Below are 25,495 nucleotides of genomic sequence, written 5' to 3'. Positions count from 1 at the left end.
ACAGTCGCTTCGGTCAGTCAAAAATCCCCTTTACTTGCGAAAGTCGCTGAGTTGGAGCAATCTCCGCTGGAAACCGTGACCTTGTCAAAGTCGTCCGCTCTTGCTGCTCTTGCTCCCTTGTCGAGATAAAAGAATGGAACTCGGAATCGCGAATGCGCCGCGACGAGTTTGATGCGGACGCAGCGTTGTCGGCATTTTCGTCCCACGTCACAATGTCCGGCTCCTCTTCAAAGTTAGGTTCGTCCCATTGGTGGTCGTCGTCATCCGCCGGGATGAAGAGACTGTGTGGGTCGATGCTTATGGAAGGTGCGGGCGCTGCAGCAAGCCCAGGAGCAGAGTCTCCTGAATCTGCCTTTTCAGATGTTGACTGTGTAGGCTGATCTCGATTGTGCAAAGAGCTGCGTGCTGGAGGCGGCATGCTGGTATCTGCACTTCTTGGAGGGCGAGAATTGAAAGACGAGGTTTGTGAGGCGAGAGTTGGTGCTTCAGGAGGGCGAGACGAAGGGCGCATGGATAGATCGCGAGCTGGTGTTGTCGCAACGGATGTGCTACTTGGGACATTTGCCGAGCGTCTTGTCATGATTGTGAATTCTGCTTGGAGGCCATTTTCGCCGTAACTGATCTGCAGTGGTCGGTTGCTTCGCGAATATCTTGCGGTCACTTGTGAATGCATCGTCTCGGCGTGCGTTACGATGGCGCGGAAGTCTCTGACCATAGTACCAATGTGTAACCCTTCTTGAACGTTGAAGTCGCTGAAATCTTTTCGCTCCAGTGCCACAGAGGTATGCATAGGCTGCTTGAGGATTTCTGCACAACAATTAATAAGAATCGACGGCAGCGAATTCGGGCCAATACCTCTTCCAGCTTGAATCTTCTCCGTGTAGCTCGTAAACGTGACTTTGCCATTCTGAAAATACCAATCGAGCTGATCGGTTTTCGGGCCAAAGTATTCCACTATGTCCCGCAGTGTCCGTGACGATATAGACCAGTAGTTGGTCGACCCGACCTTATCAAAGGCCGCCTGGAGAATTTCCCCGGGCTCGTAGAGCAGGCGATATGTCTTGACGACACCCTGCCGGCAATTCAGACGGAACACCAGTCGACATTCTGCCTGGTCTGGATTGGCCTGGAGCTCGCAGTCGCAAGTCTCCAGGGCAGTGTCCTTGTCTCGTTGGTCGCCCAGGCGACGCTTGAAGATGGACAGCAGCGCCTGAGTTGGTTCAGAGGTGTCATTTAACAGAACAGTATAACAGACGTACCCGTATTTGAAGCTTGCAGGACCATTTCTTTGGCAATGCAGACCCCGTGGTGGTCCGCGGGCCGGGAGAAAAGTGGTATTTGGCGAAGAAGGACGAACTGAGTGTGAACGCCGCATGAGCAGTGTTCGACACATTCAGACTTGCAAGTCGAAACTTCACCCAAGCACATTAGTCGACTGCCATGACTTTGTTTGCGGCCGAGGCGGGACTCACAAACTGAGGTGTCGCCTCGATGGAAACATCCTCGTCAAACTTTGCCAGGCAGGTGAGCAGATCATGGAAATATGTCGCCCCAGAAGGAGCCACAGTGAACACCAGAGTTGGCATGAGTGTGTCAACGCAGTTCCGGCTGGTGGATGAGGGACGAGGGTGAGGGACCGGGAGACGAAGACGCAGGTAGACGCGGGTCGACGCGTAAAGGAGACACAGAGGGTGAAAGGTGATGTCATTTCAAAACTCGACTTTTGTGACTGAGACTCGGACGAGCAACGAGTCTCCAATGTACACACAGCTTTTCACAAATCAAATGATCCTCGCCAGTGCAGTCTCTTTATCAAGGATAATTTCCTAGCATCATCTACTCCAGGGACTTTTCTCTCGACAAGCCTTGTCTACCACCTTCATCAAACTCCTCTCCTCTTGGATAACGCTATCGCGTGCCCTGGTTGTTGGATATGAGGGACAACACCATCACCATGCCTGCATATCGGGGCACCGTCCTCCCCGATGAAATCCTGTCCTTGATATGCGAGGAGCTGGGAAATGAGAGGGAATTCGGCTCGCTCTACACATGCGCACTGAGTTCAAAGTCATTCGCAGACCCAGCGCTTCGGACAATGTACCAGTGAGTTTTGCGGCACTAGTTTACACTTTTCTGTACATGTTCGTGGTAATTGACGTGTCCGCAGACTACACCAGCATTCTCCGGCGTTCGAGCAGAGAGACGACCTGGATGTCCGGCAAAGGCCGACCGACTTCGCTACCAAGGCCGCTGAACAGGCACAGTTCTATCGTAAATGGACCGTGTTATGGCGCTCCATCACTCTCTCGAGTCTCGACGACCACGCGACTTACAAACCCTACTGTCGATACATCAAAACCCTGGATTTCCGCAACCTGTCGCTGATGCTGGAAGACCCCAAGTTCACCGGTCCCGTTCGAAAGCAGTTCTTTGCTGGGAAACTCCAGCCTTTCCACTTCCCAAAGACGGAATACAAGAGGCAGGTAGTGGATGTCGTTGCCACGGTCAATGCAATCGGAGATGCGGTGACCACGAAGACGACGCTGTTGGAGGAGATTGACGGCCATATCAGCCCCGGGTTCCTGCCAAGGTGGATATCTCGCTCCCCAAAGCTTCAGACTATGGTGCTCTGGAAAGGTGATGCCCTGGTCAACGGCGCCGGAGCCGCAATCGCCGAGCACTGCGATAATTTCCACAGCTTGACGTTACGCGAGTGGGAGTCTCCAGACGCAGACGAGGCATTTGCAACTTTTCTGAACGAGCTCAAGCCGGACACGCTGAGTTACTTTGAAATGATCAGCAACAATAATCTTGGAAAGAGGTCTTTTCAAGCACTCGGACGGCACAAAACACTACAGCAACTGGATCTGGGAAGTCTGAATCAAGATGCTGTACGGAATCTGAATGCGCTCAGGGACTGCACCGAGATCCAGACGCTTAAGCTCGAAGACAAATATGGCAATGTCCAGCTGGAGCTCCGAAACAACGATGTATTTCTAGAAGTCGTTGATTGGCTAAGCTCTTGCAGAACTCTTAGCGACCTCTCTCTGAAGAAATTCTTTGATGGACCCGCGCTGCTCTCGAGAGTATTGTGTTCGCCTAATGTGAGGCTGACCAGGTTATCCCTCGAGGGATATACCGTGCGCCACACCAATTCTCAGTTATTCCACACTGCACTGGCTGAGCAGAGGTCCCTTGAGTCAGTATGGCTTAAGGGAATTGGTGAAGACACGATGCCCGACGATCTCTCATTTATGGTCGAAGGCTTGTGTAACTTGACAAATTTGAAAGAACTTGTCCTGAAAGATGTCTCGGATGAGTTTTCGGAGGAGCACATCATTTCTCTGGCTGTGAGTCTGCCACTTCTTGAAGACTTCTGGACAAGTGGTGGAGAAGTGTCGGCGGACATCCTCCAACCTCTTGCGAACCTCAAGTACCTGAAGAATCTCACACTGTACGCCATGACCCGGTTTACCTTGAGTGCGATCATGGAGTTCTTGATGAATCTGGATCCCGAGAGGCAGAAAGGGTTCAACCTGTCGCTGATGGCCGTGGATCCCGACTATGATTTGGCTGAAGAGAGCCAGGAGATGATCCGTGAGTATATGCGAGCAAACCTTGATGGCAGATTCGACTTTGTCTTGTGGCGTGAGGCGGAGCCAAGTGACAGTGAGGAAGATTGATTGGCATCGGGTGCTGTGAGTCAGCCAATCTGCATGAACTATGCACTTCTGAGAAAGCACGATCTTCCGCTATTTGGTTAGGTGGATGGCGTGCCACTTGTATACCTGACTGATGGGTCGTTGGGTATGGCATGGAACCAGGCTGATCCCTAAGGGGAGAGCTGCCGTAGAGTTCCAGCTACAAATTCTGTGGCCGACCATGACATTGGGGTGATTGAACGTCAGCAAGCGCTTCAGTTGGACTATGGCAAGGCTCCATATTTTAGAGTCCTGCTAGCCCTTCCGATACTGGAGCTGGCCTTTCCGTGGATAACCTGTCTTTGCCGAGAGCATCATCCAGCACCTGACAGAAGTGGAAAACATCGGTGAAGGAGTTGTACAAGGGTGCGGGAGCAACTCGAATGACATCCGGTTTTCTCTCGTCCACAATGACACCTTCACGTTCGAGATGATGGAGGACTCCATCGAGCAAGCCGGGTGCCAGTCGGATGCTTAGCTGGGCGCCTCGATCTTTCGCGTTTCTAACTGTGATGATGTCGAATTTCCCTGGCTTTCTGATCGCGATGTCGTCCAAGAGGTGCTCCAAGTAGTTGGTTAAGCGCACAGACTTCTCCCGCAGATCCTTCATGGATGTTTCGTTGAAGATTTGTAACGAGGCAACGACGGCTGCTAGGTCGAGCGCGCTTGGATTGGATACCTGGTAACCCGCGGCACCTGGTCTAGGGACGAATTCTTTATAGATCAGATCAGCTGATGACTGTGGACGATGATACTCCAACTTACTGTTTGTCATTTGGAATCTGCTGGTTTTATCATCTCCCCACCATCCGGTCAAGCGCGGCCAATACTTGTGAGTCGGACTTTCCATGTCGACTTTGCCAAACTTCTCGTTGATGAAGATGCCAGCCATTGCTCCCGGCCCTGAATTGAGATACTTGTAGCTACACCAAGCGGCAAAGTCGACGTTCCAATCATGCAGCTTGAGGTCAACATTGCCAGCGGCATGTGCGAGATCCCAGCCAATCATGATGCCGTGCGAGTGAGCATGGGCTGTGATACGAGGGATGTCGAAATATTGACCGGTGTAGAATTGGATGCCTGGTAGGAGGATCAAGGCAAGCTCTGAGCTGTGCTCGTCGATCGTTCGAAGGATCTGTTCGGTGGACAAAGTGGGAAATCTGGCGTCGGTGGGTTCCAACAAAACCATTGCTTCTGCCGGGTCAAGACCATGATGGATGATTTGCGACTCAACTGCATACTGACACTGTCATCAGCCGGGGTTGTGTAGGCATCCAGAACCTGGTCCTACTCACATGATCGCTTGGAAAGGCTTTACCCTCGAGCAGGATCTTCCACCTTCCCTCGCCCTTCTTGCTGGGGCGGTAGAAACTCGACATGAGGAGATGCAAGTTTGCCGTCAAGGAACCCATGACTGCCACTTCCGACTCAAGGGCGCCCACAATTGGGGCCATGAGTTTCGCGGCATGATCATCGATGTGCAAAAATGGTGCAAGGGGAGAGTCTGAATGCTCGACGAAATGCCCCAAGACGCCTTTTGTGCGCCACTGTGTCAGGAAGGAGTTGACCAGATTTGCGGTCCTGACGGGCTGAAGACCCAGAGAGTTGCCGCACAGATACGTGCAGGGCTGAGAGGGTCCTTCTCCAGGCGATTTAGACAGCGTTGGTCTATACAGGTCTCCCCGAGTCGGTATGTGAAACTCTGACCGAAAATGAGATAGCGGATCTGTAGCATCGAGCGAGAGGGCATAGTCTGGGGAAAATGGATCGAGGGAGTCCTTGGTAGAGTCGAGGCCACTACCCGCGTCTGCTCTAGACATGGTGACAGAGAATGCGACTCTCCTGTGCAGCTTGACTTGATTTCTCGCGGGGAGGACCCGTAGCCCTGTCTCCTGGATACCTCGCAGACGAGATGGTCACGACTCACAAGAGAAAAGTGGCTAGCTTAGAGGGATGTTTAATAGAGATGGGACTTTTCTTCCGCATAATAATTAATGGAGTTTGAACCAGTCGGAATGGAAAACGGCCGAATTGTCAGCAACTCGTTGTCGCCGAGGTTTTTCCTGGCCGCCGCGTTTTCCACCGTCGTCATTTTTCCCCAGTGACAAAGACACAAACCAACCCACCAACCTCTGTTCTGCGCTTGCACGCCTGCGACACACGGAGCAATAGCTCTCGCGAGAGTAAAAAAAGCCATGTCTCAGAACTCGATGAGGCTCGCCTTTCGAGCCGCACGGCCTCTTCACAGACCGCAAGACCCGACGACCTACCTCCGAGCATGTCGAGGCATTTCCAATGCTTCGCTGCAGCGGCAAACGACGACGCCCAGACAGGCACACTCTCACCCCATCATCCCACGGCTCGAAAAGAAGGATAATCACGTAACAAGACGACACATCTCCTCCTCGCCCGTCCGGCGGGCGACCGTGGTGGTTCAGAACCCGCGGGTCGACGACGACGGCAACGAGATGACCATCACCATCTCCGAGCGAGCGGCCAAACGCCTGAAACAGATCACGAGCGCTGCCCCCCCGAGCAAGAAGAACACGCTCGTCCCTTCATCCTCCTCCTCTTCCTCCTCGCAGCCAAACGATTCCCACCTCCGCGTCACCGTGACCTCGGGCGGCTGCCACGGTTTCCAATACTTAATGTCCCTCGAGGACTCGTCCAAGATCGACCGGGAAGAAGACACGATATTTGCCAGCGACGACGGGTCGGCGCCGTCGGGCCCGGGCAAGGCCGAGGTGGTCATGGACTCGGCGAGCCTGGAGTTGTTGAAGGGCAGCACCATTGACTTCACCCAGGAATTGATCGGGAGTCAGTTCAAAATCGTGGGGAATCCGCGCGCCACCAGTAGTTGTGGCTGTGGCACGAGTTTCGATATTGAGTGATTCATTCATACCTCTTTTGGGGAAGACGGACGAAGAGGTGATCGTAGGGACACAGATTGGGGATATGTTGTCGCCGAGCGAAATTGCCGCGTTGGTTCGGGTCTTTATATATTCTCTGCTCCAGACAGAGACTTTGGATGTGCGTGGCCTATCGGGGCAAGGATGCCGGATGTTTCAAGACGAGAGAGAACGAGAAAAGTCGCAGCTTGAGCGTCCTATCCATCCTATATCTCCACCACCGACCATGGCCTTTCTCCTCCAGATAGCTTTCTACGAGACCTTGACATGAGAAGCAGCAGAAGCAGCTACTTCTTCTCCATACAGGAATTCTCTACTCTATCCATTGCTCAAACGTTCACAAACCGCTAGACTACCGTGCTCGAACCCCCCCCAAGGCCATGAAGCGCGTGCAACTCGGACGGAATGTGAATTTCGATGGACTCAAAAGAGTGGACAAAGAGAAGACCAAGAGGTACCGAGAAGAGACCGGAAATCGCGGGACTGATTGACTGGAGGGGCATGGGATGACATTTCATAGAGTCCTACTCTCCTTGTCTCTCTTCCTTTCTCCCCTGGCTGGCGAGGGTGGGGAGGGGAAAGGAGAAAGGCTGAATGTCTCTGCAGATGTGGATAGATGAATAGAAGCAAAAGGGGTTCAAAAGCTCAAGTTTCATTTCCAGCATGTCAGCATTTTTGCCCCCTCGGTCTCGTTGCAGGAGCTAGTAATTATCCAGCTCGTTTGAGAAATCCGTTCCAAAATCAGAGAGCCACTCTGGTGATCCTGCGACTCCCTCACTCCACTGCCCAAGCTGAGTTTCGCATGACATAGAGGCCTTGAGCTGTCCGTCTGTCTTGTCCGTCTGTGAATGGACTCTTCTGATCCGATTGATCTTCGTCAACTCCTGAACCAGATCAGCAACGGTTCTGAGGTCGTCAACCGCCTTCTCTGCCTGCTCACGCTCGCGAGCCATCACCTCCTCCTCCACGACCAATACTTTCGAGTCATTGAGCGTCAGGTGAGGAATTTCCCAGGCCTTGGGTGATTCGTAGGACTTGAACATCTCCGCGACCTCCTCTGTCACACGCTCCAGCGCCTTCTGAAGCTTCTCGACGGTTTGGTATCGCTCGTCTCTCAAACGCTGGTATAGTCGCAGAGTTTGCGCGCCGTCGACAATCCTGCTGGCAGCCGCTTCGGTAAGCCCGAGGGTGTTGAGCGAAGATCTAATTCGATCGATGAGGGATGGCGTTGGCGGCCTGAAAAATTGGACCGTAGTATACGCAGTGGTGACTTCTGAGTCACCCATGGCCTTGTATGCGAGGAGCAACGCGGCTTTCATGACATCGGTATTGAGCTGGGTCTAGAATATCGTTAGGGAGTATCCAACCTCTGAACCAAGGCTGTCGAGCACAGCCAGGAGTGACTTACGATCGTTCGAGCTTCGTCCATCATTTGCCCACTTTTTGTTTTGACCACTTTGGCCGGCGGAGAGTCTGTCGTGCTCATCAAATCGACGAGGCCAAATCTGAGGACTTTGGGATCTTTTGGATCATGCCAAAATTGCGACAGCTGGGCAATGTCGGAAAAGGAGCCGAGAGGCAGAGCGCCTGGGACAGTCATGTTGGTGGGCATTGATTCTGAGTTGGCAGTCAACTCACCCTGTCAGGAGAGGGCATGATAAGGAAGACGTGTAAGGAAGGCGGCAAATAACAAGAGGGGAAATCTGTAGAGGGCGAAGATTCAAGTAAGAACGATACAAAAGGTGAAATGAAATGCTTGCCAGGGAAGAAGGAGCACGACGAGCTTGAAAGACGGCAAGAGCTAGTCTTTCCAAAGGAACAGAACCCGAAATGACAGTGTGAATATTCAGTCAGAGGTACATACCTTCCTCATGAAGTCCTCCCAGCCCGGCTCATCGGACCCCAGTTCTCCCTCGGATTCATCTGGTACCTCAATAACTTGCCACGAGGCTTCTCTTTACCCAACTTCTCGTCAAATGTGATTTTGAGCCTGTTCGGTGGTGGAACCGAAGGACTCGTGGATCTTGACCGATGACCGTTGGGAGGCTCCTCAGATTGAGGCGCTGCCTCTCCGCCACCATTCTTCGGCTCAGACGATTCACCCGTCTCTGCGGGGAGAGGCGATTTTTCGTTCTCTAATCGATACAGTATCCCTTGTAGCACAGTTTTCAGGTCGTCCTTGGTCTCACATCTCCCAAGCTGTTCCCGCGTCGTGTCCCTCAACTCTGACACAAGAGCCCGCTCCGTCCCTCGGACCCTCGACAGAATCTGATACCCTGCAGTGCCCTTCCTCACGGCTCCATCCTTGATAGGCGCTTTTGTCCGCATGAATTCTCGTATTACTTCCCACAGCACGGACCATGGGGCGTTCGTTTTGATACTGCCAGGCTTGCAGTGAGACCTGGAGACTTTGTAGCCCAGACCAAGCAGGGCACCTCTCATTGCGTCTTCAGAAGGTGTGGCGCAATGGATTATCTTTGCCAAATAAGTAGGCATGATGAAAAAAGGAGCAACGTCTGGTTTGTCAGTCGCAAGTCGCGGGATTAGCTTCGAGTCGTGCGTAGCTCCGTCCTCCGCTACGGTGTCCTCTGTACCGCCTGGGTTTGAGTTGGTAGGCGTGAGATCCTCCTCCAAGGCCAAAGTAAGCATCCCCTCGATTCGATCGACAGTGACATATGTGTCCTTATCCAGAGTTCGAGCCTTCTTGAGCATTTTCTCAACAAATTGCGGATTGTGTAGGGGACCTGACCACATCGGACCACAGAGGTGCATCGGTGAACCACAATGTTCACAATTCCGATTGGTGGACGGTGCCTGGGCGAATGAGAACTTGTAGAATGTGTCTCCAGATTTAGATGTTTGTGGCTTGTTCCGAAGCAAAGGCTGTGTGACCCAAGCTCCACACCCGTGGCCGCAGTTATACACTATCATGGATGTACCGGCCAGCAGCTTGACTTCTTGCTGCTTTCGGTGGATCCGAATGAAGAGTCGGGCATAGTAGTCGATGTAAAGCGACAAAAGAGGCTCGATCGCAAGGCCGTATTTCGCAGCAGATATGGCGATTCCATTGAGGATCAACCTCAAGCCACCTTCGTGCGAGTGTGGCCCTTTGACAGGAATTCCCCCATAGAGTGCAAAAGTCTTTTCGGGATACCCTGTGGATGCAAAGACACCAGCGTCTGTGCAGGTGATACACAGCATCCCGCCATCCTGGATTGCCTGTAGGCTGCAGTCAAAGAAAGGAGCCGCTGTTCCATAAGGGTCAATGTCAATCACATCGAAACGATGTACATATCCTTCTGCGGGTCTGGGGTGCTCGTTTCCAACCTTGGAATACATGAAAGCTCGAGCATCACCGAGGTTGGGCCGAACCTTGTCTCCGACGTCGTTGTGCTTGATGTTGAGTTTGATGGTTTCGACCGATGCCGAGGAGAGATCATTTGCGACAATATTGGTAGCAAATGATATTTCCTTGGCATAGCGTAACGCTCGGAGGCCCGTTGCAGACAAAGCGTCCAGAATGGCGAAAGGAAGCTGTTTCTTTGGGATTGCAGGTGGCTTTACCTCAGGATCGGTGGCGCCTGGATTTGCGACAGGTTCTGGTTGCAGTCCCTCTCCCACGGTGTCATTGACCGGAGCAGCAGCATCAGCAGTCAACTCAGCAAGAAGGGGTTCGCCGTTGTCTTCGTCATGTTCATTAGGTTTGAGTTTCTTTGTCGGCTCTTCCGTACTCTCATGGTCGACTACATCTTCTAGGTGGTCGGCTTTACGCTTCCGAGTGTTCGGTTGCTCTGCTTCATTGTTGGCGCTGTTTTCGAGTTGAGCTGCAGGCGGGGCGTTCGACCCTTTTCCGCCCTTCCTCCTTTTCGCGTTTCGATTCTTGTGAACAACCCGGCCTAGCTTCTCCAGCAGAGCAGCTTCGCCGTAGACGCTGATTGCCAGGACACTCAGGTCTCGATTGAATTGCTGAATAGGATTGTAGAAAACTGCCTGATCTCCTTCGTCGTTGTTTTTGGAGGATTTGGTCGACGTTGGAGGTTCCCCGGAATATGGAGCAAGTACTGAAGCTAGACCTTCGCGGACGTGTCTATATCTCTTGCCATCAACCACGATGGTCTCGGGGGCATTCGATGATGCCATATTTGAGCGTGATGAGGCCGCAAAGGTCCTCCGTTGCAGGTTTGTAAAGTATCCCTGGCTGTTATTCGCGAGCTTTGGCATACGATCACGGATAAGATCGATCCGGATGAAAGCGAAACAACGGCCGATCCTCATCACCAGCCCCTTCCATCCCTTTGACACTGCAGATTGAGAGGTCGACGTGCCCGCCGAACAAATGTCTTATGTTACCAAAAGTTGGGAGAAAGGCACAGACATGAAGTAAATGGTAGCAGCATCGAATACGATACTTTTTTCTCTAAGAATCGCCAAGACGGATGCTAGAAAGAGTTAGTCGCAGCCTTGCATATGATCAGGCTAGTCCATTTACGGCGAGCCTCTTAGTGCTCTCTCAGCCTTGTCGACCAACACGGAGCATCTCAATGAATGAATAAGCTCGTGCCCTTCCTGCTACACAGAGACATGGATGCGAGCTCGCTGCCCTAATAAGGGGCAGTGGAAAAAAATACTCCGCCAAACGGTATGCACATTGTACACCAGACAGGAAAAAAGCAGCCCTCCTCTCCTGACTCCTCAGCCTCAAGCGCGTCTGAGAGTTTTGAAACCGTTTTGGTCTCAGATCCTTTTCCTCAAACGCCTCTCCTGCCCATTCTCAAACCAGATCACCCGTCAAGATGGGCAACAGTGACCCCGGACTTGTCACATACGGGAGATTACTATCTCAATGATGCCGATTGTGCACGGTTTCACGGGCGTCAAGTGGCGCCACTACAAGCACATACACACACCTAGTTCAAACCAGATCCATCAGGAGAATATCGACGACCCTGTTTTGGATTTGAGGTGCCGGTAAGCATGCTATACACGGCCTAAGTACAAAACTGTCTGGCTTTCTCGACACTCTATTTTCCCTTCCTCACCACTTTTCAAAGCCCAACTAACGTACTCGTCTTTCTTTACATCGCTGATCTGCACAGCCAAAAAATATACCATTCCTGGACCACCCACAGCTGCTAAAATCATGTCGAGAACACATTTCTCTACCGTCACCTGCCTTCTCTTCTTCGCCCTCGTCAGCATTGTAACGGCGATCCCTTCGCAGCTCAGCCTGCTCAGCCCTCGACAGCAACAAAGTGACCAGCCCATTTGCAGCGAATACTCCACCATTGCAAACCTCTCCATTGTCGGTGCCAATGCTACATACCGGTCCGCATACCTTCAAGCGTCACCTCAAGGCCACGATCCAGCCAGCGCGCCCCTCGATTCCGCCATTCCCAAGCTGCCCAGCTTTCAATTCAACGCCACTATCAACACCGAATGTGGAAATTTGACGGAGGTGGCCATCAAGGGTGCTGCGACAAACTTTACGCAAGGACAAGTGTTGCAGTTCAACATCAATTCGGCCGTGCAGATGAGGGCAGGGTCATTGGGGATGGCTGTGATAATGGCTATAGTTGTCGCCACGGTCATCGATGTACTATAGAACGGTTATGGTGAACGACTTCTCTAATATTACGACTGCTTCAATGTTTCAAAAGTGTACGGCTGGTCAATATGATGCCGTGGTGGGAACCGACATCCAAATCGAGGCATTTTCGAGAACTCTGTTATACTCTCGCCACATTGCTTCGTCTATGCTCGGTAACGCGCCTATAGAGGGCACGACTTTTCGCAATGCAGCTTCCCCGAATGGGGTAACCGGCCACTGGCCACCGGCTACCGGCTTTGGCAGGAGGACTTGAAGCAACAAAATAGATCGCCTTGATTCCCAGTGTGAGATCTCGGTTGTGATGCAAAATATGTTGTCGGGACGAAGAGGAACGGGTCCAGGTCTGCACCGAAGTTGAGATTAACAAGCTGTGCAGTGCGGCATGCTCTTGAAAAGTTGATTCGTGCCCTGTTGGTCGTTATGCGACCTCTGAGGGCGAACCCGTCTGGTTGGTTGTTCTGCTTTGATAGCGAATGGCAACATTGGAAACACGGGCTGTCATATAGACCGGCGGATGAATAGAGAACTTCGTGTGTACATCGGATGTGTCACTCTGACAGCTCGATGTCGACGGTGTCCATGGCCGAGAACGAGACATGTGTATAAGATCAACCTTTTGCACACCAGGGCGGTTGTTAATACTGAATCTGCCTGCTCCTGTCGCCGCGCCAGGCTTGTGCCAGTACTCGAGATCCTCTCTGCGAAAATCGTGCTTTCATGACGTAGTTGAACGGGGTATCATGGGCGCATACACCCGCCTCGTAAAGCCATCGACTCTCCTGCCCGCCATACCCATGAGCCCATGTCAAACCGCGTTATTGTTGTGGATCATTCGATGAGCCTGTACGTCGTTGTAAAGTATGCCATGCACGTCATGCACGTATGGGGTCGGGGGAGGTCGAAAGAGATCGCGGAGCTTGCTCTTAGAGGTCGCGCCCGTGTGGTTTTATGCTTGGGCGGGCTTATGATCGTCAAAGTGTGTCTGTTTGAGGACAATGGTTGCCTCAAGAGCCAGCAGAACCATGACTTTTGCACCCAGGCATGCACCCTGTCGGCTTTCGAGGATCGTAGTAATCCTCATCTTCAGTCAGATCACTGTCATCCATATCGACATCACGCTTCTCAGCCACGGGAGGTTCCGTCTCGTGTCTTTTCTCGAGCTCTGGTTTTGGTTCCTCAACCGCAGGCGCAAACGCATTCTTGAATCCTCCTTTCTTGAACCCTCCACTCCCGGCTGCTGCGCTCTTTGTGGCCCCTCCAAGTTTTATCTGCATCAGTGGTCCTTTCTCTTCCTTCTTGGGTTGCACTTGGCGCTGCATTTCCTTCATCTCCTTCAACCTCTTCTTATGTTGGTGATCGTAGGAGGATTCATGGGCCTCGAATTCGTTCATGCGACTGTACCCTTTTTGACATAGCGAGCAGAAGAACGCACTCCGCGCTTGTTTCGCCGACTGTGTACTGGCGGGAGGGAGGGTGAATCCTCTCTAGAGGAGGAAGCGACTAGTCAATAACGCCAAAGAGACAATGGGAAGTTGGTTGACGAGACTTCACAGGCCCAGCAAGGCGCAACTTACCGGAGGCATGATGGCGGTGACGAACAGTCAGACGCAGAAGAAGATGCTAACGTGCAGTGACTGTTTGACGAAGCATTGATATTTACGCAGGAAGTGAAGAGAAGTCGGGAAAAAAAAAGTGGTGGTCGGCGGTTCTCGCATAATAATATCTGGCCGACGTGGCCGCCCACCGCCGCCTCTGGAGCCAAACCCCTCAATTGTCGACTGTCAGATCGCCAGCGAAGACATCCTTCAGCCGCACAACGAACAACCACGCATTACCCGAGAAGCTATCCATTCCTTGAACCTCGACCTGCTGTCTATACTTTTCTCTGGCTGACATCGAGTAGACCTCGTTGTCACCAATCAGGCTCAGCGATCAAGCGAGCTCTTCACAGACCCGGATGATGCAGCACTTGATACTGTCGAAGCCAATGCATGAACTGGAGCTGACGCTGGTCAATTCGTCTACAGGCCGTCAATAAGGCTGGAGGCTTTCTTCAACAGCAAGAAGTTCCAGCCCTACCAACTCCAAGCCCATGACTTCCACGGATCACCGCGATCGTCGCCATGCGCCTCATAAATGTCCGCACGATTCAATTGGAGGAAGTCTACAACAGCAGGACTCACCGGTATGCCATACTTTCGCATCGATGGGAAGAGGAAGAAGTCACCTTCCAAGACATGAGCTCCCCCAAGACCTTTGGCAAGAAAGGCTTCTCCAAAATCCAGTCGGCTTGTTGGGTTGCCCGTAACAAGGGACTTTCCTACCTTTGGGTCGATACCTGTAGCATTGACAAATCGAGTTCTGCCGAGCTAACGGAAAGTATCAACTCCATGTATCGGTGGTACCAAGATGCGGAAATTTGCTTTGCCTATCTAACGGACGTCGAGATTCATAAGACCGAGATGAAGGACAGTGTGTGGTTCACGCGGGGATGGACACTCCAGGAATTGATTGCCCCTAAACACGTCAGCTTCTACGATCGAAACTGGGTCTTTCTGGGCACCAAGGATAACCTGGCTGGGGAGCTATCAAGAATCACTGGCATTGACAGAGATGTCCTTCTTGGTCAGAGACCCCCCTCGAGCTGTTCGATAGCTCAGCGGATGTCGTGGGCCTCCAAACGCTCGACAACCCGGGTTGAGGATCGAGCGTACAGTCTCCTGGGTATTTTCGATGTGAGCATGCCCATGTTGTACGGCGAGGGCGAAAGATCGTTCACAAGGCTTCAAGAGGAGATCATCAGACACTCGGACGACCAATCCATCTTCGCATGGGATCGTGGCCTGGATGGCTATTTCGGCGGGCACAATGGTCTTTTGGCAACCTCCCCTTCGCACTTTGTCACTTGCCAGAACGTCGTCATCCCTGCCTCCTACGGCCTACCAGTCACCACTGGCTTCGCGCTGACCAATGTGGGAATCTCGATTTCCTTGATGACCCTTCCGTGGGCGATGGAGACGTACCTCTGTATCCTGAACTGCAGCCTCAAAGACTGTCCTCAATATCGCCTGGGTATCTTTCTCGAGCGACTCTCATCGTCTCAAAATGCAGAGCAATATGCACGGGTGCAGATCGACGGCGCCACCGTGCTGCCAATTCTGCTTCGCACGATCTTGGACGACTCCTACGGCCGTGTTCGCACCGTCCACGTCCGACCTCACATCTCCGATGAACCGCTCCGCCGCTGGTATGGCTTTCGTCTTCACAGCTTCACTCTGCCAGAATACACGATTGATGAGATCTATCAGGCGAGGTTCCATTTTCGCAACACTTTGCCGTCGATAAGTCGGTACAGCGCCGAGGAGATGCGGGCGGCGAAGCAATACCACCCGAATGGACTTCTCGGTCTGCCTCCCCGACCGCTCTTCTTTGCCATGCCACGAGCCAGAGGAGGCTTGCTGAGCATCAGGGGCACCGCGGCCGTCATCTACGTCCCGCCTTCGCGAAAGGACAAGAATGGCGAGCGCATCTGCTGGATGAAGTTTGGATTCGACGAAGATTTCCGCCCTGTGTGTATCTTTGGCCGCCGGAAGTCGCTCTGGGGCGGCAACGCCGCACACCTCGCTGTTGACGAGGACTCGTACTACGACGCCGAAGAGACTCCCGGGGCCCACGCCCTCCTGTTCCGTCACGACTGGATCAACAGATACCAGTGCTCGAGCGACCAGGAGATCGCGGCGCTGTGGCAGAAGCGCGACTTTTGCGTCCTCAAGGGCGTCAAGGACTGGGGCATCGACAAACAGATCCCCTTTCTCCGACTGCGCGTCCTGGTCCGCCTGGAGAACATCCCCGCCAACTTCCCGCCGGACGGACGGCCCGACTCGCCATCGCCGGGGATGAATGTGTGGACGATAAACGTGGATTCCTGGAAGTACTCGGGCGACAAGGAAGGGATGAAGACGGCCATGGGGACCGGGGAGTTTGTGCTGCGCTCGCTCGACGACATATTTGCCGCGGTTTAGAACCGAGGGCCATGCATGCTCTGGAACGAGGACCGACGATATGAATTGACCACGACCAAGTACGATGACGATATCGATCAACCTGCCAGCTCCTCTGACAACGCTGAATCCTCTCTCCCAACGCCTGCCGCTCACCAGCATTAGCCAGAGCCAGCTTAAATCCTACACGACACGACAAAACCTCTGAGCAACGCAACATAACGCGGACTCCCGCAGGGGAAAGTGTTTCTCGGCAAGAGAAAAGTACAACAACCTATTTTCTTCTCACCTCCCTACCTACTCACATCCCTCCCCATTTTCCACGAAAAGAAAAAGAAAAAAGTCTTCTTTTAATGAGATCCATGAATTAATTCCAAAGACAACCAACGGTAACGACGAGACGGACGAGATAATTTCATCTATTCCTCCCTTCCTTGGGATCATTTCCATTCACGACACGGGATGATAGGAGACTCCTGGATCTGAATCGGAATCTGATCAATCTTGGTCATTTGTTGCTGCTGGGTTCAATCTGACCAGAACTAGGTAAAAAAAAAAGATATATCATATCGCACACGTTCAGCCGAGGTGCTGTTATTCCCCCATTCCCTTCCTCACTCAATAAATCCATTCTCATCAACTCGGTCCCAACAAAACGTGTGCACCTTCAAACGCCTTTTCTATCAAAACAGGCTGTTCCCATTCCTGCTTGAATTCCTGCCCTTCTTTTTCTTCTTTTCCCCAAACAAGATCCGACTTGCGACTCCGAATTCAAATCCATCAAAGAACCCCAGTGGTAGCCCCCCTGCCCCAGTTCCGTCCCTGCCTTTGTCCTGGGTATTTGCTCGCTGTCATGATTGTTTCGTGGAATAACTGTGGTTGCCGTGTGATTGCTTGGGTCGTCTCCGTCATGTCAGATGCTGTTCAAAATCGAAGAAAGAAAGGAAGAACTCCCCCCAACAAACACCTCGCGCCCCTGGCAGACAAAGCAAGCAACGCCTTCAACACGCCTCAAAACACAAATTCCAGTCCCCATCAGAGCCTCTTTTGAACTTCCCTGCAAAAACACCACGTGTCATGACCGCCGATACATATCATACACATATATATACACGTAAATTTTCCATTAATAGTGTCCCCTCAATGTCTATTTAGAGTCAAAACAGGTGAGATGCCCCGGACTCCAGTTCGTACCTTAGTTGTACCTTAGTTGCCAAATCCATATTTGTTTCTGACCGTGGACCAAGCCGTTGTGTTGATGGTATACTCGGAACACAGATCTCCAAGTCGCTAGGGGTGGCAAACGAGGCGACTGACTTTGTCGAATTTGGGGTTCTTCTGCAGGAGAGGTTGAAATCTGTAGGGCAGCCATCTCTGGCTAAAGCTGCATTGTGCAATGATGAAGGCATCGAAGCCTATTCCTTGGTCCAATAGGGTATATTTGCCCCGCCTCTTTGCGTGCTGCTTCCAGCTGCTTTGCTGCTCGACGAGAGCATGGGCGCCTTGGCCAGCTTCTTCACAAGCTTTTGCTAGTTGATTTTGCTGTTCCAAAAGATCAGAAACACGTTGCTCAGTCTGCTGTCGGGTCGTTTCAGCGTTTGCTGTATCAAATTGGTCGCAAGCTAGTTCCGCCTCTGTCGCTTCGCTTGCGACACATCATTTTGTTCACTCACTGCCCTTCTCTTGATCCCCTGGTTCTGCTGTGCTATGGTCACTTGCACCTGTGTCTTTCGAGAATCTCTCTTCTTCATCGCTTTGCTCTGGCGGTCGACCTCTGCACGGAGCGAGCACAACTCGCTTATCAGGTACCGATGTGTGGCGTCCGAGCAGGTTTGTTTTTCTTGTGACAAAGTATGATGCCGTCGCGACTCGTCAAATCGCTCTTGGCTAGACTTGGTCTTTTCTGAAAGCTTCGCGTTTTGCTCTAGCAGTTGCTGTATACGATCGTCCTTCTCTGCCTCTGGGATCTTGATGCCTTCCTCTAATCGAGCAACTGTAACGTCTCTGGCTGTTTCCACCATTTTCAGTCGGTCCTCTTTATCAGAAAGGTCTTTTTGTAGAGTCTCGATTTTCTCCTTCAACTCGGCGTTTTCACTTAACAGTTCATCTTTGTCACGGTTTGTGATCCACAACCGAGTTGAAATAGTTTCCCTCGCATGCTGTTCTTCAACAAGACTTGCTCTGCCTCGGTCACAGTCTTCTCTCGACTTTGCCAAGTCAAGATTTAACCGCATGGCAATTTTGCGTTCCTTGACGAAGTACTCCCTCTCCGTGAACAAGTATGCTCTCTCCTTGTCAAGTTGCTTGTTGAGCACGGCGATCTCTTTATTGCTGTTTGACACTTTTTTGTCTTTGTCTTTTGCAATGCCCTTGATGGTGTCTCTCTCTGCCTCTACTTTTCTAAGAAGCTCAGTTCTGACACGATCATCCCGCTGCAGAGCGTCCACACTCAATCTGAGGTCTGCAATGGTCAGGCATAGGTGGTCATTGGTCCTCGCAAGACCATCCTTCACATTATCCACCTCAATTTTGCAACCGACATCCTGTTTTAGTGTTTCGATTTGGAGTGTGAGGCGCTCAATCTTCTGCGATTTCTTTTTGTTACACTCGGCAAGGATATCGCTCCTTTCGTTGGCTTTGACCTTATCGATATTACGAGGCTTGCCTTGGTTTCTGACCCCCGCGATCTCACGGCAATAGTCTGCATTCGCCATCGAGATTTCAAATATCCGCGCATTCAACTGGGCAATAACATCGTCATTCCGTCGAGCGGAAGCTTCTAGAGAGACGTTTGTCTGTGAGATGCTGTCTCTCTCGGCGGTGACACGCTGTATGTCGTGGGAAAAAGAACGGTTTTCTTCTTTGAGTCTGTCCTTCTCGGCGGTGACACGCTGTATCTCCTGGGAAAGAGAAAGGTTTTCTTCTTGCAGTCTGTCCTTCTCGGCGGTGACACGCTGTATGTCGTGGGAAAAAGAACGGTTTTCTTGTTGCAGTCTGTCCTTCTCGACGCGCATACCTTGGTATCGCTTCGCAATAAGGCGAGCAAAGTCTTCCGGGTTCCCCCCAATGACCACGTGTAGATCAAGACGGTCAAAAAAGCATTGCAGGTGGGTTATGAGCCCGGTTTTAATTCGATTGAAGTATCCCCATTGATCCTTGAACATCTGGCGACTGACCTCCTCTTTCTGAGCACAGTCCTGGTAGGCCGTCCACAGTTTTTGCAAGTGAGACGATATTTGGTCGAGGTATCCCTTATCAGGGTCCTTTCCTCCAGCTTGCTGCGCCTGACGCACGGAATCCAGCGCCGCAACCAGATGTACAAGCCGTAAGTCCTCGTAAAGACGCACGGTATGAGATTGAGTGGATCCACCGCCAGGCCTCGTGTCTCCAGGGTCGGGATCCTTGATGCTGGGTCGAGTGTCCTTGTCATCCTGACCTGATCTTTCTTCTGCCGGTTCCAAGGTCTGCATACTGAGCCCTACGAAGCCACACAGCCAGAACACAAGAGCTGCAGAGAAGTGTGTTCAAATAGAGTCAAGGACATGCCGCAAAGCTTGACCAGAACGGTCTTAGGCTGTGAGACGACGATGTCCGCCACTCGCAAAACACATGTTATTTGTACCTGGAATGACACCTATCGGAGCGAGTCAATAGAGTGCAAAGATCTGTAGAAGAGAAAGGGGCAGTGGTTTGAGAAAGATTATAGTGGCTGTACTGAGGGTGGCTGAATGATGGAAGTAGGAACAGTGGTAGACAGAGAGAAGCAACGTCCCAAGCAACAGTTTTTGACTTCTGTGCTGGAGCGGACAGTTGGGCGGGGAGGAGCGACCAAGTAGCGCCTAAAAGGCAACCACGCAAACCAAGAGGGGCTGCCCCCCAGTGGTCGGGCGCGGGGTGAAAACTGTTGACAGGTCGACGGCTGAAACAGCTCGAACGCCTCTGATTCGATACCCACTGAATCATTCACTGGTCAGGCTCCCCGACCAATTGAAGCCCTCTACAGATGCGCTAGTGGTTGTGGCAGAACCCGGTGACTAGCCTCGATGCCCACACCGCTTAATCATGTCTTCCGCTATTGGCTGATCCCAAATCTCTGAAGCGAAGTCCTTTGAGGCCCCCAGGTGGTTTCTCGGTCCTCCTTACCACAACGAGGTACTTGTGAGTCAAACCGTGTCCAGCTCCCAAAAAAAAACGAGCGCACATGACGGATTCCCTAGGGTTGAGAATACTGCAAGCTTTTCACCTGTAATTGAGTTCCAACAGCCCGCATCCGCGGGTCTTCCTAGCCTGCAAGGGCCCTTTCCCCTCTCCTTCAGAACAAAGAAACGCTCAACAACATCAAAGTCATGGCAGACCTACCTCCCCTCTCAACGCAAGACACGCGTGGCTCCATCTCCTCTATACCAATGCACGAAGTCGACCCCTCGCCCGTCGACGATGACGACCCAGAAGGCCCAAGCTATCCCACCAACCCTTCGGATCTTGATGCTTCGAGATTGCCCCCTTCATCTCACAGTACGACCAATTGGCTGGGCCTCACGCCAGCCCGGACGCTTCACATGTTGTCAGCCGTACAAAAGTACTCTGTCATTCCCTTCTCAGCCTATCTGACGATGCACTACACAAACACCGCACTGATCCCCCTCTTGACCGGTTCTGCGCGCGAGGCAGACAAATTCCTCCTCCTCACCCGCCCCTTTTATCAATCCTTCCCCTTCGAACCACTCCTGATCTTTGTCCCCGTCGTCACCCACGTCGCCTCCGGGATTGCCTTACGACTCTACCGTCGTCGCATCACAGCAAGACGGCATGGAGCCGAGACACTCTCGCAGCGCAGGAAGATGAAGAGTAAGATACCGTGGCCAAAGTTCTCGCTGACTAGCGCCGCGGGTTATGCACTGTATCCAATGTTCGTGGCCCACGTGTTGTCTATGCGTATTATCCCCAAGAAGATCGATGGGAGTTCCGCCTCTGTGGGATTACGCTACTTTGCCCATGGCATAGCACAAGATCCGTATGTCGGAATGGCAGGCTACACATTGTTCGTGTGCGTCGCCAGTTACCACGTGGTAAGCGGTGCGGCCAAATTCCTGAGACTGAGTGCAGAGTATGTCATCGGGGGCGGGGACGAGGGTCACCTGCGGAAGAAATGGAGAGGCAGGATTGTCAATGGGATTACCGCTGCCGTGGCAAGCGCCTGGATTGCGGGTGGGTTGGGCATTGTGGGAACAGCAGGGCGAGGTACGGGTTGGGAAGCAAGCCATTGGGATAAGATATATCGTGCCATGCCGGTTATTGGCAGGCTGTTCTAATATCAACAAACACGGATCTGCGTGTTGTTTGTCTTGTGTATTGTCTAGATGTGAGATAGGGTTACCCGCGAAGAGTTTAGAAAAGGGGCTCCATGCGAATATATGGCCACACGGCCCATTCTGTGAATATAGGTAAAGTCCACCATTACATGGCTCTTTTCGAGGAGTGTACCTCCCCAGATCGAGGCATCGCCCCCAAACCAACAGCGAAGTTTGCTTCACACGCGTTGCCATTGAAGACTGGTGCAAAAACGAGGCGCCGAGGGTGAGAGGGTGAACAGGGTATATATAAACTGTTCGGCTTTCGGGAGCCTGAACACCGGATACAGTACAAGCTCCTCCGCCTCTTTACCCTTCCTTCCATCCACAAGTGACGCCCCCACACGATGAGCCCGTGACGTTGAGCAAATCTATCTTGACACATGCAGATCATGGTCAAGGGATGAGAAAAAGGGCGAGGGAAAATAAAAGCAGGGGATCCCTCTCAGACCCGGTCGGTGCCTTCAGGGCGAAGTGAGCGGTCGCTGAGGCCGGTCAAGGGAAAATAGTTCCGCGGGCCACAGCGCAGACTTGTCTAGGGGGGTAGAGGCTGCCAGATGCCCCAGGAGATGGTGAACGGAGATTTAATGTTCCTAGTGTGTGGAAGAAGGGTCAGCATGTGGCTTTTTTTTTTAGCAATTGGAGACTCGGATAGACACTCACGCTGCCAGATTCTGGATCGGCATTGAAAAGCTGAGTTGACTCGACTTGCCCTCTCCCTCTCCCTCGACTGACGTCTCAATCACCTCGTTGATGACGTTGAACTTGACCAGCCGCAAGTATCGCAGGCGGTATCGCAGGAGCCCAAGTCGATCAGCAATAGCGTTAGCCTGCTCCGTCGAGGCTACAACAAACTCCAGCCTTTGTATTGAGCTTGAGACGAAGTCGACCAGCGTGATTTCCATGTTCGGCCACGTCAGGGCAAGATCCTGGAGTTTCGGTGTGTCCAGTAGGAATGCTGAGAGAAACTCGACGAAGGCCGACGCAGGAGTCGTGTTGGAGGATATCTTGAGCACTTCAAGGCTATCTCGGTGGAACTCATACAACGCTTTCATCGTCTTGGAGTTCAGGAAAATGCTCCCGTCTGTCTTCGGGTCGGTGATTTGGGTCAAAGTTAGACCCTTCAGCGGTCTGATCCTCTCGAACAATTGATGTGTGACGGATTGGGCGATCCTGGTCTGATAGCCATGTCTCTGGCGCATCAGGAGGCCATTAGGCGGACCGATGATTGAAAGATTCCGAAGACCCGTCAATCTGCTGAGCACTTCTGCAGTCCTCGTGGGGCTTGTCTCTGAGAACCCGCTAAATTGGAAAGTGTGTAGTTTTTGAATGGATCCAAGGCAGCTAATATGGCATTGCTCAATGTCGAGCTTCATCACATGTAGCTTGAGGTAGTGTTCTGCAACCCAGGTCAGGACTTGGGTCATGACGATGCTCGAGGGTGTATTCCTGCCAGAGTCTAAGGGCCGCAGAAGTGCCAAATGCGTCACACCAGGAATGTTCTCCAATGCAGATGTGATGCGATGGATTTCTTGGAGATATGGATGCTGAGAAGCTTGACCAGCGATCCAAGCTGTTACAGCCTGGGGTCCAATTTCCTCAAGCCTAAGCCTCAGATTGGTGATACTTCGCTGCACCCTTATCGGCCATTTGTTTGTGAATTTGACAAGATCATTTTGACATTCGCACACGAGTGGCCTGCGAAAGAAAGAAAGTCTGGCTTCACTATGCACTTGCTTGTTCACACATAGCAGGTTTAAGTGGTCCTGACACTTGAAGGCGAGCATTAGGTCGTAGATGTATTCGCGGACTTCGAGGGGGATCTGTAAAAGATAGCTCGGAGTGGCTGCGCCGGACGCGTCCGTTGATTTCTTCGCTACCTGTCGATGGTGAGCCCGTTTCTCGAAGAGTGAGACATGTTGCTTACCTCGTTTGTCTCTGGCAACAAATTGGCCTGCTGCATCTTCTGCAAGGGACCACTTGGTTGTATTTCAGCTGGTTACCACCGACCACCCGAGGAACTGCTGCCAATTTCTTGTAGCACCTCCGATGGAAGTAGCTTGTTGCACTAGCTTCTTTGTGTAGAGGAGGTCCTGTGATATAGGTCCGGTGGGATTTGCGAGGTGATACTTGGTGAAGATAAGAAGAGGCTTTGCATTTGCTAGGCTGACGATACTTGGTTCAAGCATTCTCGATCCATCATAGGATGATGTTGTCCACATGAAGATTTGGCCGGGGTGACGGCTTCAATATTCAGCAACATCTTGCTAGATTCGCTGCGTTCTGGCGCGCAAGGCAGTATAGCATCTCATAGAAACCGTGAAAGGGCCGAAAAAGTGTTGCCGGATCGTGTGTATTCGAACAGGAAGTGTTGTAGCTGTCTATTTTGGAGTATGGACACAAATCCCATGCACGCTGAGCATATCGCAGTGGTAAAGGTCGAGGTTTGGTGGTGATGCGAATAAACCTAAAGATCTGAGACAGTAGAGACTACAGCTGGTGGGAGAATGTCAACAAAGGGTGGCTGCCACATGGTCCTCTAGATGTTGGGCTCCCTGGTTGTTATTGCAAAATGACAGCGGGCACTAAACTGTGGAATGACAAGGAACGGTACCCAACGCCACGCCGAGCAGGGCGCAGATGTCGAAACCAGCTCAGAACAGACCAGGAGAACGAGGTAACAGAAAAGACCGGAAGAGGTGCTACTTCCCGAGCTCTTCAATCGAGGATATGAAGCGTGAGCATGGAGCAACTCACCGCAAGTACTCAATACTTTTGATAAAGGTAGTATCGACATCTGACACGGACCTTGGATCTCCACCTCTCGGAGATCATCGAGATTGTGCGATTTCTAACTCCATGCAGCCCTATTGATGCATTCCTGGGCCCCAGCCAGCTCTCTGGGATGACTTGTGTCAATGAATAGACCGTCTGAAAGCATGTACACAGTAGCAAGCTGATCCACGTGAACCATCGGAACAGCGTTAGATTCGGCGAAATCCTCCAGTCCTAAGCTTGCGCACAACATCTCAACATCGTATCCGAGTTGACGGAGGGGGTTCGCATCGAGGAGTTCGGTTGTTTTCTGGATGGTCATTGGATCAACCACCTGTGGAAACGAGAGCCGAACCAGCGAGCCAGGATGTCAACTAGTTTGTGTATGTCGTTAGTTTCTGCGGAGATCGTTTGGTACTGGTACAGCAGGGTAGAGCTGGCGTGATGGTGTAAGGACCTCTCGACAGGATTGCGAGGAATCCCCAACCACGCGCCGGGTCTGGCAGATGTGTGTGGATCCGGGACAGATGGCGCATGGATGAAGGACGCATGGTTGTATCTGATCGGAGATCGCAACGAGGTCGCTAATCTCGACAAAGGTCAAGAAGATGGAGGATGGGAGGAACAGATGCCCGTCGCTCCAACCGAGACTGGCAAAAGAGCCTCTGGTACTGGCTTCTGAGATCGGCTCGGGCCTCTTTGCTTATCCATGTCTCCCATAGTGTTTCAATATTTTCTCCCTCGTCCTGCTTTGTCCAATCAAAAGGCCGACCTTGGGAACCCACCGAAAAGGCGCAGCATGCAGCAAGCCCAAAGGAGTCGGACGTGAGGGCGGAGACGTATGTATCACCGATTGATTCAGCTTGCCAGGCATACTTGTGGTCAACAGGTCCGGGTCCGCTATCGAGTCAAATATGGTAATGTTGAACGCGTGAGATGCATGGAAAAGGAAACGTAGGCTCGACAAGCGAGCGTAGGTAGACGGTCTGACGGGAAGGGGGATGTGCAGACAAGATGGTCTGCTTTGGTGGCATGATGGAGCCCAAGTGAGAAACATGAGGAGGTGAATCGCTTGCGGTCCAGACTCCAACACTAACAAAAGCCCGTCCACTTATTCCGTCACAGAAACAGCCTTGTTGACATCTCAAAG

At 52.1% G+C, this 25,495-nt stretch overlaps 12 protein-coding genes across 12 annotated transcripts; 5 read left to right on the top strand and 7 right to left on the bottom strand.

Annotated features, from left to right (window-relative positions):
- Positions 1-17: 17 nt before the first annotated feature.
- AYO20_01221 (hypothetical protein) lies at positions 18-1,586 on the bottom strand (the record flags this gene model as incomplete). The annotated part of the gene is made up of 5 exons (XM_022639527.1): positions 18-108; positions 180-807; positions 856-1,210; positions 1,260-1,412; positions 1,473-1,586. The coding sequence occupies 5 exons, from the start codon at positions 1,584-1,586 to the stop codon at positions 18-20; spliced, it is 1,341 nt and encodes a 446-aa protein (XP_022504363.1).
- Positions 1,587-1,954: 368 nt separating this feature from the next.
- On the top strand, positions 1,955-3,683 carry AYO20_01220 (hypothetical protein; the record flags this gene model as incomplete). The annotated part of the gene is made up of 2 exons (XM_022639526.1): positions 1,955-2,103; positions 2,168-3,683. The coding sequence occupies 2 exons, from the start codon at positions 1,955-1,957 to the stop codon at positions 3,681-3,683; spliced, it is 1,665 nt and encodes a 554-aa protein (XP_022504362.1).
- A 262-nt stretch (positions 3,684-3,945) lies between these two features.
- On the bottom strand, positions 3,946-5,521 carry AYO20_01219 (hypothetical protein; the record flags this gene model as incomplete). Its single annotated transcript, XM_022639525.1, has 3 exons — positions 3,946-4,415; positions 4,467-4,941; positions 4,997-5,521. 3 exons carry the CDS (start codon positions 5,519-5,521, stop codon positions 3,946-3,948), a joined length of 1,470 nt encoding a protein of 489 aa, XP_022504361.1.
- A 375-nt stretch (positions 5,522-5,896) lies between these two features.
- On the top strand, positions 5,897-6,592 carry AYO20_01218 (hypothetical protein; the record flags this gene model as incomplete). Its single annotated transcript, XM_022639524.1, has 1 exon — positions 5,897-6,592. One exon carries the CDS (start codon positions 5,897-5,899, stop codon positions 6,590-6,592), a length of 696 nt encoding a protein of 231 aa, XP_022504360.1.
- A 719-nt stretch (positions 6,593-7,311) lies between these two features.
- AYO20_01217 (hypothetical protein) lies at positions 7,312-8,210 on the bottom strand (the record flags this gene model as incomplete). The annotated part of the gene is made up of 2 exons (XM_022639523.1): positions 7,312-7,950; positions 8,019-8,210. 2 exons carry the CDS (start codon positions 8,208-8,210, stop codon positions 7,312-7,314), a joined length of 831 nt encoding a protein of 276 aa, XP_022504359.1.
- A 269-nt stretch (positions 8,211-8,479) lies between these two features.
- Positions 8,480-10,750, bottom strand: AYO20_01216 (hypothetical protein; the record flags this gene model as incomplete). Its single annotated transcript, XM_022639522.1, has 1 exon — positions 8,480-10,750. The coding sequence occupies one exon, from the start codon at positions 10,748-10,750 to the stop codon at positions 8,480-8,482; it is 2,271 nt and encodes a 756-aa protein (XP_022504358.1).
- A 1,000-nt stretch (positions 10,751-11,750) lies between these two features.
- On the top strand, positions 11,751-12,212 carry AYO20_01215 (hypothetical protein; the record flags this gene model as incomplete). The annotated part of the gene is made up of 1 exon (XM_022639521.1): positions 11,751-12,212. The coding sequence occupies one exon, from the start codon at positions 11,751-11,753 to the stop codon at positions 12,210-12,212; it is 462 nt and encodes a 153-aa protein (XP_022504357.1).
- A 1,010-nt stretch (positions 12,213-13,222) lies between these two features.
- On the bottom strand, positions 13,223-13,801 carry AYO20_01214 (hypothetical protein; the record flags this gene model as incomplete). The annotated part of the gene is made up of 2 exons (XM_022639520.1): positions 13,223-13,702; positions 13,793-13,801. The coding sequence occupies 2 exons, from the start codon at positions 13,799-13,801 to the stop codon at positions 13,223-13,225; spliced, it is 489 nt and encodes a 162-aa protein (XP_022504356.1).
- A 540-nt stretch (positions 13,802-14,341) lies between these two features.
- AYO20_01213 (hypothetical protein) lies at positions 14,342-16,240 on the top strand (the record flags this gene model as incomplete). Its single annotated transcript, XM_022639519.1, has 1 exon — positions 14,342-16,240. One exon carries the CDS (start codon positions 14,342-14,344, stop codon positions 16,238-16,240), a length of 1,899 nt encoding a protein of 632 aa, XP_022504355.1.
- A 1,601-nt stretch (positions 16,241-17,841) lies between these two features.
- Positions 17,842-19,689, bottom strand: AYO20_01212 (hypothetical protein; the record flags this gene model as incomplete). The annotated part of the gene is made up of 1 exon (XM_022639518.1): positions 17,842-19,689. The coding sequence occupies one exon, from the start codon at positions 19,687-19,689 to the stop codon at positions 17,842-17,844; it is 1,848 nt and encodes a 615-aa protein (XP_022504354.1).
- Positions 19,690-20,565: 876 nt separating this feature from the next.
- On the top strand, positions 20,566-21,531 carry AYO20_01211 (hypothetical protein; the record flags this gene model as incomplete). Its single annotated transcript, XM_022639517.1, has 1 exon — positions 20,566-21,531. The coding sequence occupies one exon, from the start codon at positions 20,566-20,568 to the stop codon at positions 21,529-21,531; it is 966 nt and encodes a 321-aa protein (XP_022504353.1).
- A 698-nt stretch (positions 21,532-22,229) lies between these two features.
- AYO20_01210 (hypothetical protein) lies at positions 22,230-23,533 on the bottom strand (the record flags this gene model as incomplete). The annotated part of the gene is made up of 2 exons (XM_022639516.1): positions 22,230-23,450; positions 23,498-23,533. The coding sequence occupies 2 exons, from the start codon at positions 23,531-23,533 to the stop codon at positions 22,230-22,232; spliced, it is 1,257 nt and encodes a 418-aa protein (XP_022504352.1).
- Positions 23,534-25,495: the final 1,962 nt, after the last annotated feature.

The sequence above is a fragment of the Fonsecaea nubica genome (genome assembly GCF_001646965.1).
Source record: "Fonsecaea nubica strain CBS 269.64 chromosome Unknown Scaff5, whole genome shotgun sequence".
Lineage (NCBI taxonomy): Eukaryota > Fungi > Ascomycota > Eurotiomycetes > Chaetothyriales > Herpotrichiellaceae > Fonsecaea > Fonsecaea nubica.
Note: the sequence above shows the minus strand (reverse complement) of the source record. Positions and strands in the feature narration are given on the sequence as shown.